Here is a 12,465-nt window from a genome sequence, read left to right as displayed (position 1 = left end):
TATAGTATTAAACAACGCATAAGACCCGTGCATCACACGGGTAATCGTCTAGTTAATGATAATGCCTATTTTTAGACTATTTTTCAAACCCCCATATTAGATTAGCAAATAAATCAACCTAACTTCAAATAGTTAATGAGTTCCGTCAAACATTTAAAAGATAAATTGTTCACACTCTTGAATAAAATAATTATTAAGTCAGACTTTATTTACTCTCAAACCAATTTCTAATTAAATTATTAAAATCCTTTTTTTTGTGAATCATCTAAGAGTAACACTACAATTAAAGAGCATTTAAATGAAATGATACTAAGGTCATGAGTTTGATCTCTGACTTAGTTATGCAGCAGTTACTATTCTTACGAAAGTTTACGATATCTAAGACTAACCCTACAAAAATTTATATAAATATTTCTCCCTTTCTCTATGAGAATTTGTCTAGCTATATTAATCCCAACAAAAAATAAATAAATTGGTGATATATTTATCTCTTCCTTCAATGCAAAAATAAACACACATACAACCCGCAGTAATCATCATGTCCTCTTCTCTCTTCCTTCCTTCATTATTATTATTCTCTCACTTTCATCATCACCACCACATCTTTTACTTCCCACCAACCGCACCAAAGCCATCATCAAATTCTAATAAGGTCATCACCAAAACAATTACAAGAAAGAAAAAAGAGAGAGATAAGAGTTAGAAGATGAAGAAGATGGCTTCAAACAAGAAGAAGAAACCCTAGCTACCAAGGGTGATATATAATATATCTTCTTCTTCTTAATTCAATTCATATGCTTATCATCATCATCATCATGCTACTTTCTTCTCTTCTCGGGGAATTGAAGCTTTATGGTCCGATTGTTTGCTAGATCAAGCAAGTTTACTATATGGTTGCACGATCTCTCTATATAAATGGATTTCTTTTTATTTTTTGGTTTTTTTTTTCAAACTTTGAATTTATATGGATTGATTATATATTTGTGTTTATGTTTAGATTGGTATTTTCTATATGATAACAAGAGGATGATTTGTTTATGTGTGATTGTGTTTTGAGAGCTATATATATATTACTATGTATAAGATAATAAATGTAATTCTTCTTCATAAGAATAGTAAGGTTGGATTGCTCCAAAATGTTATTTTTGTGTGTACTGTAGAGAATAGTAAGGTTGGATTGCTCCATAATGGAATTAATTTAATATTAATCGTATAAATCATGCTCAACAATAAAGATTAAATCCATAATCTTACTTTAGTGCGGAAGCCAAATAAACATATGAGCATGTATATAAAATAGGATCTACGACATGTTGATTTATCAAGGATTATAGGAATACCTGGATGGATGAATCCACTTGATGAACTGACCTGAAACAGAATCGGATGACGAACACCCGTTGGCTTGTGGTTCTTCCTCAACCAGGACTCCTCCTTATGCCTTTAGGACTTTTCAGATGGGGAGAAGAGTCGATATGCAGTGTGTCCGGTATATTGGGGATCATAGCCTATATATAGTGTGATGACCAATTAGGGTTCCCATTATTCCGAAATGGGTCATCCTGACATCCACTCATATTGAGCCCATATCCAATTAATTAATCAATTAATTCTAAATAGAAATCTAATTAGCCTTTTACTTTATTTGATCACTTAATCAATTAAGGCTCCTAATTGATAAATAGCTAATATAATTATATAAAGATATTTGCCCACATAATATTATTGGAATATTATAAAATATTCCAACAATCTCCCACTTGGGCTACATATCGTAATAATTATATCATTATTCCTTAGGCGCGCATCCGAATGCTATTTATTTTTAGATTTCAACCTTACAATCTGGTCCATCTCATACACCAATAATGGAACCACCGCGGCTGTCGTCACTGACGTATAACGTGACGGAACCCCGACGACCACCACATCAATGTACTTGACGACATAGATCTGATATGGATGAGTGGCATGGAAATTTCATGCAATGTGATCTCTATATCATGCCTATTTCCAACTGGTCCAACTGAAAACTTTAGTGAGATCAAACTGAAGTTTGCAAATTCAATATTTGCACAAAAGATACAGAACCGGTTATAATAATAATAACCTTAAACTTTATTTCTGCAGAAAACCTTAACAAAATCTGTATCAATATCAAAACCAAAGTTAGAACACAACAAATTAGAGACTCCCACTAATCCAAGACATCCTTAGTGACAAAAATAATATGAAAGATCTTAGGTGTCACGTCTTTGATTAGTGAGTCAGCTAGCATAAACTTTATCTCTATATGTTCTATCATCCAACAACAACTAATAAGTTAACAAACTTTATATAATAGTTGTTGGAACATTATCTGACCGACTTATGTCACAATATAACTTGAGTTGTCTTTCAAAATCTTTTTGCTTTATGCAACCAAGTGACATAAATACTTACAGTTATTTCTTGAGTTAGAATGTCCATTAAATATAGACATTCAAAAAAGGATCGGAGTCAAACATCCTGATGATCTCCAAATTGTTAGATCTCCGAAGCACAAATTATTGTTCTCTATAACAATCCTTATGGTTGCCTCATTTCAACAATTCAAATTATGAATTGCTCAAGTATCTGCCAAATGATCTTATTATATAAGCTATTTCCGGATGCATATAAATAAGACCATACATAAGTTTATCAAAGTTAAAGCATATAGGAAAATACTTTATTTTTCAAATTTCCAGATTTTTCTTTTGAACAATGATTGAGACTAGATAGTCTCCCTTTATAATTAAGGCAATTCCTTAGTTTATTGACTTTCATGTCGAATTTACTTTCAACTTTATTGATACGACTCTTTTGTTATACCCAAATGATACATTGAGAATAATCTCTAAATATTAAAATGCGTAATACTAAAGAGATGTGCCCAAGATCTTTCGTCACTAAACTTTTGTTAGTGATTTCTTGATTTTGCACAACAATCATATATCATTGTTGACTAAATAAAATAAAATCGATTCATTAAACTGTAAGAAATATAAGCATGCTCCCACTGAACCTGTATAACCCACATCTCTCCAAAATATACATCTCAAAACCAAATGAGACAATAACTTTATGAGACTCTTGTGGTATCAATAATGAGACAATTTTCTTAACAAATAAATGGATTGCTTTTGTTTGCACATTATCTACTTTGTGTCTATTGACATAAAGTTTCATCTGATTGCACTTTATTGTGTTTCTTTATGTTGCCATCAAGGAACACTATCTTGATATCCATCTTATTTAGCTCCAAAAACTATAATAAGTAACAAGTGTCGTGATTGTCCTAATAGAGTTTTCAAAACAAAACGAACATGAATTCTCTTTTCAGTCAATACTTTATGACACTTCATACTTTAATTCTTGAAGGTATTGAGTTTGATCTTCATGAATTAATCTCTTAACTTAATTGAGAGAAAGAACACTAATGTCCTTATGAGGATCCATATTCACTATATAAATAGTAACTATATGAATTGATTTATAACCAATTCTTCCCCACTCAATTTTGTTCTTTTACCATATCTCTCCCCCAAACTCAATATCTTCAAGAGACTTTGCAATTTCCGTCTCATAATGTTCATTAACATGGGGCCAAAAGTTTATATTTCTCAAAATTTTCAACAATTCTAGATTGTCACAAGTCATAACTGAATTGACTATAATAGTATTTTTATTTAAAAGACAAATTGAATCTCTAATTTAAAATAATAATAAAGAATTTATAACATTAAAACAAAACTTAATTCACATGATGATTCACCAATTTATCTTTTAAATACAAAGTAACAACAATCTAACAAATAGTTGAAAATCACCAATCTTCACCGACTTATTTCCCCACTAGATTGATGTGTCTTTCAACATCATTGAAAATTTGTCAGTTTAGATTATATTTTCTTATTATTCATCATTTGCCCTTATCCTTTGAGGTATTTACATAATGAGCACTATTTTATTTTCTCTTGCTTCAACTGTTTCTTTATTGCACACTTTATGAAATAATTCTATTAAAGAATCATCTCTAACTTTAATAGTTATAAGACTAATTGTGCAAATTGAACACTAAATGCTAAAATTTACGACAAAGTTACTTGATTGTCAAAATTATATCACTTTATCAAGATTAAATAGTTACCTAATGTGCTCTTGAGATTTTCTTTGCTTAATAATCCGAATGAAATATTATCTCTCCGACGAGAGCTTATTTTTCGCTTTATTGCTTTAGAAGCACTTTAATTTAAGCAAAGAAAACATGACAAAAAATTGTGTCATCTTAAATAATACCTCAAATGTCTCTGGGATTCAAAACTTTATAATCACATGACCTTCGTGATTCGGAGTATACTCGCCTTTTATACTGGAGTCTCACTTTCAATTACCAAATATTGAGAGAACTCGAGTTTCTCCATCTTTATCTAAGAACATAATGTTCTTCTTTTATTCTTAAGAGTTAGAAAATTCTAACATGATTTTGCAGATACATAAACTATAGTAGTTTATAGAGAACAAAAAATTAGTCATTAAAAATACCTAGTGCACCATTGATGTCAAACTCTTAGAAAATCACATCAATTGCTAGTGGTATTTTGTGACAATGATCAAACACTGACAATCAATATTGACAAACAATAAATCCTTATAATCATCACATGTTTATCATTATAAGTGTGAATGTAATCCACCAAATACTTATATGGATCTACACTAACATGTCTTTATTAGGCACATCAATAAATTATGATAGAGACATCAACTTTATTTGTAAATTATAAGACAAACAAGATACCAAACGCACCATCAATCCCCAATCTTTGATTGTAAGAATTAACTGCAAGCGGTACTCTCAACGTAATGATCAAATGTTGGTAATAAGTCCTGTCAGATAATGTGCGCCTTTGACACCAACCATTATCCACATGGATAAATTTAATAATTACTACACATTTACCATCACATGTATGTATATTATTCGGCCAAACTGCACGTCTTCCTTTTGGCCGACAGTAACAGCTCGCATGAATAATCTCATACTACACCCTTTATAATTTCAATTGAATCTAGTCTACGCACCGGAGGTTGCTTTATGCAACTTTTTGTTTCGACAAACTCAATCAAAATTATTAGACAATTTAATAAATTGAATATATATGCATGTAATTATTCGGCCGAACTGTGTCTACCTTTTGGTAGACCAAAATAGTTTGTATGAATAATTTTATACATCCTTATGTGATTCTAATTGAATCAAATCTACGCAACAGAGGTTACTTTTGCAACTTGTTGTTTCAACCAACTCATTCAAAATCACCTGACAATTTATTAAATCAAATGGGAAAGTCTTAAATTTACAAGGCACTACCCACAAAATGTAGGCCGTATTCCTTTATGACACCGCATGATAATCATAAGATTATTCGGCATCTCTTAATGTGAGAACAAACTCACAAGCAAACTGAAATTGATATGAGATATGTCCAAAGAGCATGATAAAAGAAAATTATTGTAGTAACATAATAACAATAAACTCAAACATCATAATCATGCTATAAACCAAATATTTAATTTTAAATAAAAATTAAATCTTTATATATAACAAAGAATATTCATGCCACAATTTATTCACATATACTCAATGATTCTTTAAATAATTAAATAGAATTCTATAACTGTATTTTCCAAAATAGAAGGAAACCAAAAAAAAAAAACTTTATATATTTGTAATTAAACAAATTATTATAGAATCTGTATTTTCCCAAAATTTTAAAGAATCAAAACTTTAATTTATGTGCATACTAAAATTGGATCAAAATATTTTGAGAATCCTTATTAATTGTTATTTAACGGCAATTAATTTTGTACAAAAATATATATAATAATCAAATATTTATATATATTTACTAAATCTTGATATACCTTATTTCTCAAAATAAACTTTAAGTACAAAATTAATGTGAATAAATAGATATGTCAAATAGGAAATTAAACTTCGAATCATATTCAAAACCTTATTTTCAAACTTAATTGATCGGATCATAATAAATACCGAGTAATTACAATTCCTTAAATTTTGAACCTAAATAAAGCCACCGATTCACGTTTGCTCAAAAAATTGCCAAAGACCAAATGGCATAAACCAAAACCAAAATTTGAGACTTCTGTAACAAAATCCTTATTACTTATAGTTACACAAAATTATGATCATGACAACCAAACCTGATCAAAAGAAACAAATGTGTAAACTCTGAAATAGAAAATAAATGAACCGAATTTTATTTTCCATAGCTTTATAAAAGCAACTCAAAATCCAAATATGCTTATATATATCTTTACACTCAAAATTTTACAGGATTTATATAAGACTATATACATATGAAATTATGTATTAATCCGAAAGATGTAATCACAAAAGAAAATCAATAATTGTGATTACAAATAAATGAAACTCCAAAATTTAAGCAAAATTTCATGCTTGATATAGAAAAAACTTAATTCTCATCAAACACATACGACTACTGCTCAGGTTCATATAAAAAAAACGTTCTTGTCACCTCCAAATTTTCCATGATTCAGTTTGCCTTTATATTATGTACAGTGCCTCAATACTTATTTCTTTAACAAAATGAAAATAAGTAAATTTAAATTAAAACACAAAACCACCAATTATTGAATATCCAGATAGAGCAAAAACACATATGAACAATGTCATGTATTGAAACCGTAACGATGAACTCTGAATTCAGAAAGAACGCACGTGTATACACTCACGTATCGGTAAGACAATTCATGATGAAAAATAGCCATATTGATTCCCGAAAGTCAAAGTTCATGAGGAGATACAAGAACTATCCCAAACAATTACCGCAAGTATAAATTATACATAAACCCAATAAATCAAACATGAAGACCCGCTCTGATACCACTTGTTGGAATTAATTTAATATTAATCGTATAAATCATGCTCAACAATAAAGATTAAATCCATAATCTTACTTTAGTGCGGAAGCCAAATAAACATATGAGCATGTATATAAAATAGGATCTACGACATGTTGATTTATCAGGGATTATAGGAATACCTGGATGGATGAATCCACTTGATGAACTGACCTGAAACAGAATCGGATGACGAACACCCGTTGGCTTGTGGTTCTTCCTCAACCAGGACTCCTCCTTATGCCTTTAGGACTTTTCAGATGGGGAGAAGAGTCGATATGCAGTGTGTCCGGTATATTGGGGACCATAGCCTATATATAGTGTGATGACCAATTAGGGTTCCCATTATTCCGAAATGGGTCATCCTGACATCCACTCATATTGAGCCCATATCCAATTAATTAATCAATTAATTCTAAATAGAAATCTAATTAGCCTTTTACTTTATTTGATCACTTAATCAATTAAGGCTCCTAATTGATAAATAACTAATATAATTATATAAAGATATTTGCCCACATAATATTATTGGAATATTATAAAATATTCCAACATAGTAAGGTTGGATTGCTCCAAAATGTTATTTTTGTGTGTACTGTAGAGAATGTAGACTTTATTAATGTTGTGACCCCGGTTCATCATCATGCTCTCTTCTGTTGTTCCTTTTTGGATTGAAAGTTTATATACATAGATTATCCATAGAAATTTTTAGAAAAATTGAAAATCATTTGATATTCTATTGAGACGCATCAAAATTAACGGTTTATGAGAAAAATTCTATTCTTTATGTTTAAAAAAATTTAAGTTGGTCTTTTTAGTTAGATTTTTGTTTAAATCGTCTACGTGACTTTCAAATACCAAAGTTAGCATGGTATTGAACAGATTAGCTAACTAGAGTTAAATAGTATAATTTTGGTATTATGATATAATTTTTAATATTGTTTTGTGAACAAGAAAACTTTGGGTGTTATGATATAATTTTTAGAAGATTTGGGTTAACAAGATATCATTAGGATGTTACTAGAAAAAATCTGAAAAAAAAAAAAGAGTTTAAATTAGTATCAACATGACGTCGGTTACTAGAACGTCATGTTGATTGTGATGTTCATTGTCCATTATGTGAAGATGAGGTAGAAGATGATGTACACACTTTTTTCACCTGCGTTTCTGCTCAATCCAGTTGGCAAGCAGCTGGACTGTCATCTGTCTTGGGCTCCGCAGCTTGTCAGCAAGGTAGTGCAGCAGATAGAGTGTTTGCCTTATGTCGGAATGAGGATTACGCTACTATAGGTAGAGTGGCTACGTTGTTATGGAGTATATGGCATAACCGGAATGATAAAATTTGGAATGATAATTTTAGAAGCCCAAACCAAATTGGTCGGGCTGCGTTTGATCATTGGAACAAGTGGTTTGCAGTCCATAAGTTGCGAAGTAACGATGATCATGATGTTCCGCTTGTCAGCACCAATCGGTGGGAAAAACCTCGTATAGGATGGTTAAAGTGCAATGTAGATGCAGCATTTTTTGTCGGTGCAGGTAGGACTGCGATGGGTGCCTGTTTTCGTAATAATTCTGGTGAGTTTATGGCTGGAATTACACAGTGGCAACAACTAACTTTATCAACGGAAGAGGGTGAAGCATGGACATTATTGCAAGCTATGAATGAAGCTAGGAGTAGAGGTTTTGAAAACGTCCAATTTGAAAGTGACTCTCAAGTGTTGGTTTATGCTATTCGTACCAAACGGTGCGGGAACTCAGAGTTTCTTTCAATCGTTAATGATATTATTCTTGTTATGTTATCATGTGTGAACTTTGAAGTTAAGTTTATTATGAGACAAGTGAATTCAGTTGCTCACACTTTAGCTAGGGCGGCCAATTCTTGGACTAGTTTCCATAGATTTGAGATTATTCCTTCATGTATTGAACTTCTGATAATTAATGAAATGCAGTAAGTTTATTTAGTTCAAAAAAAATTACTATCAACATTTTTTTTAAAACTTATTACACTATCCACCCATCACAATACATGAGAGGCATGACACATCATAACAGTGGTTACAAATTGAGTCACTAATTCTTAATGATGTATGAACCTATTATTGGTAGATAGTGTAAAACATGTAAACAAATATTGTGTATAGATATTTAACTCAAAAATATTATGTTTTGCTGAATTTGAGTAAGATGAGACATCAAAAAAAGAAGAAGAAGAATTTGAGTAAGATGAGTACAAAACGGAATATTTTTGAAATAAGATTTAAGAAAATAGTTTAAAATTTTTTATTATCAATTTCAAATAAACTTCTAAATATATAATTAGAGGTCAATTATAAAAAAATAATAATAATAATTAGTGGTCAATGATATTTTTTTTTGAGGTCAATGATATTAGCACATGTAATTAGAAATATTAATTCAAAGGTAATTTATGCCGTTAGATGCGAGGTGGCGATCAACAATGGTTCCCCTTAATCTCTGCGTGACACAAAATTAAAGAACTATAATGAGTTGAGATGCTTGGTTTGGTAACATTTCTAGGCCTAAGGATGTATTTCCCTGGAAGTAAACCAATTCTACGAAATATAATTAGGTGCCACAAAATTAAAGAAATAAGTATCTTATGTATCAAGGGTTCCCTCTCATAACAAAAAAAGTACTAATGTATCAAGGGTTTCAAAAAGTACTCCATCTGTCCCAAAATATAAGAGCTAATTGCTAATGCACAATTTTGATCACTAATATATTTAATTCATTATTAGTAAAAATTATAAAAACTTCATATTTTGAAAATACTCGTCAAAACAAATCAATCAATGCTAATATTTATATCTATATATTATTAAAAAAATATGGTGAAAGCAAGATAAATGAATAATTTCAGTTAGTCAAATTAGCTCTTATAAAATAAGATGGAGGGAGTAATAATTAAGTGGCTATAATGCAAAATAAAATAAATATCCGAGTCTTCCGCTACAAATAATATTTTTTCACTAAATTTAAATCATTAAGTTTAGTTTAGTGGTGAGAGATTTAAGTAGTATGTTAAGAGTTTATGGGTTAAAAAAAAAAAAATTCACTAATTTTTTTTAATTAATTAGTTAGAATTATAAATGCACATAATTCTTTTTCATTGTTGTGTAATTGTGTTGTGTGTGTCCAATAACAGAATATTTCTATGCAGTTTGGATGGGACCCACCCAATAACAGAATTGAGCAAGCAGCACAAAATACTGAAAAACCAATTCACTCACCTCACCGTGATCCAGATTTCATGCAGTAGAAATTTCACCCAATTTCACGCAGTATTAGATCACAGCCTCCTATTTCAGATCATACGGTTCTGATTTTACATACAATTTAATACATTAAAACAATATCAGCCACCGATTCTAGATCGGACGGATTAGATTCGTTACTGCGTGATGCAGTACAGCAGGAAATTCTGCTCCCTCATTCAAAAAGCGTGACACTAGCTACTTCACCTTCCTATAAAAAGCAAGTCACTCTGCTTTCTCTCATTCAAGAACCACACCAAAAACTTCTTCCTTTCAATACACACACAATCTCCGATTCTTTGAGAAGATGGAGAACCTGCATCGTTTTGGTCCACAACACTGTGAGAAAGAGTATCCTACTGTCATTGAACAGTACGTACATCTTGTATGAAGAGATAGGAAGAGGTTTCACCTCTTCGGTTCACCGTGCAATGTGCTTGAAGTTTGAGGAAACTGTGGCCATCAAACTTTGTATCAAGGGTTTCACCTCTTCGGTTCACCGTACAGTTTCATTCTAGCTTCACACTTTTGGTATTCTATTTTTCATGACTTAATAATAATTACCCTTTGTGATAGGAGTTAGTATCTGGTATCTGATATGAATTTTGGAACTGTATTAACTTTGTGATATAGGAGTTAGTATCTGATATCTGATATGAATTTTGGAACTGTATTAACTTTGTGATATGGGAGTTAGTATCTGATAACATTACCCTTTGTGAAAGGAATTAGTATCTGATATCTGATATGAATTTTGGATCTGTATTAACTTTGTGATATAGGAGTTAGTATCTGATAACATTACACTTTGTGATAGGAGTTAGTATCTGATATCTGATATGAATTTTGGAACTGTATTAACTTTGTGATATAGGAGTTAGTATCTGATATCTGATATGAATTTTGGAACTGTATTAACTTTGTGATATGAGAGTTAGTATCTGATAACATTACCCTTTGTGAAAGGAATTAGTATCTGATATCTGATATGAATTTTGGAACTGTATTAACTTTGTGATATAGGAGTTAGTATCTGATATCTGATATGAATTTTGGAACTGTATTAACTTTGTGATATAGGAGTTAGTATCTGATAACATTACCCTTTGTGATAGGAGTTAGTATCTGACATCTGATATGAATTTTGGAACTGTATTAACTTTGTGATATAGGAGTTAGTATCTGATAACATTACCCTTTGTGATAGGAGTTAGTATCTGATATCTAATATGAATTTTGGAACTGTATTAACTTTGTGATATAGGAGTTAGTATCTGATATCTGATATGAATTTTGGAACTGTATTAACTTTGTGATATAGGAGTTAGTATCTGATAACATTACCCTTTGTGATAGGAGTTAGAATCTGATATCTGATATGAATTTTGAAACTGTATTAACTTTATGATATAGAAGTTAGTATCTGATATCTGATATCTGATATGAATTTTGGAATTGTATTAACTTTGTGATATAGGAGTTAGTATCTGATAACATTACCCTTTGTGATAGGAGTTAGTATCTGATATCTGATATGAATTTTGGAACTGTATTAACTTTGTGATATAAGAGTTAGTATCTGATAACATTACCCTTTGTGATAAAAGTTAGTATCTGATATCTGATATGAATTTTGGAACTGTATTAACTTTGTGATATAGGAGTTAGTATCTGATAACATTACCCTTTGTGATAGGAGTTAGTATCTGATATCTGATATGAATTTTGGAACTGTATTAACTTTGTGATATAGGAGTTAATATCTGATATCTGATATGAATTTTGGAACTGTATTAACTTTGTGATATAGGAGTTAGTATCTGATAACATTACCCTTTGTGATAGGAGTTAGTATCTGATATCTGATATGAATTTTGGAACTGTATTAACTTTGTGATATAGGAGTTAGTATATGATAACATTACCCTTTGTGACAGGAGTTAGTATCTGATATCTGATATGAATTTTGGAACTGTATTAACTTTGTGATATAGGAGTTAGTATCTGATATCTGATATGAATTTTGGAACTGTATTAACTTTGTGATATAGGAGTTAGTATCTGATAACATTACTAATCTTGCAGATCAGCTGACATATGGTCTTTTGGAATAACGGCATTGGAGCTTGCCCATGGCCATGCTCCTTTCTCAAAGAAGCCACCGTCGAAGGTACTGCGTACGACTTTCCAAAGTGATGGCAAATTCTCTAAGGTCAGCTAA

At 30.8% G+C, this 12,465-nt stretch overlaps 1 protein-coding gene and 1 long non-coding RNA gene across 2 annotated transcripts; both read left to right on the top strand.

The window, feature by feature from the left end:
- The first annotated feature begins 451 nt into the window (after window positions 1-451).
- Window positions 452-7,613, top strand: LOC123906801. Its single transcript, XR_006809028.1, has 2 exons — window positions 452-1,120; window positions 7,531-7,613. It is a non-coding gene; the product is annotated as an uncharacterized LOC123906801 (long non-coding RNA).
- A 422-nt stretch (window positions 7,614-8,035) lies between these two features.
- Window positions 8,036-12,465, top strand: LOC123904374. Its single transcript, XM_045954049.1, has 3 exons — window positions 8,036-8,055; window positions 8,150-8,713; window positions 12,330-12,465. Exons 1-3 carry the CDS (start codon window positions 8,036-8,038, stop codon window positions 12,463-12,465), a joined length of 720 nt encoding a protein of 239 aa, XP_045810005.1.

The sequence above is a fragment of the Trifolium pratense genome, linkage group LG2, assembly GCF_020283565.1.
Source record: "Trifolium pratense cultivar HEN17-A07 linkage group LG2, ARS_RC_1.1, whole genome shotgun sequence".
In the NCBI taxonomy this organism is placed as follows: domain Eukaryota; kingdom Viridiplantae; phylum Streptophyta; class Magnoliopsida; order Fabales; family Fabaceae; genus Trifolium; species Trifolium pratense.
The sequence above is the reverse complement of the archived record's forward strand: the minus strand, read 5'-3'. Positions and strand labels throughout refer to the sequence as shown.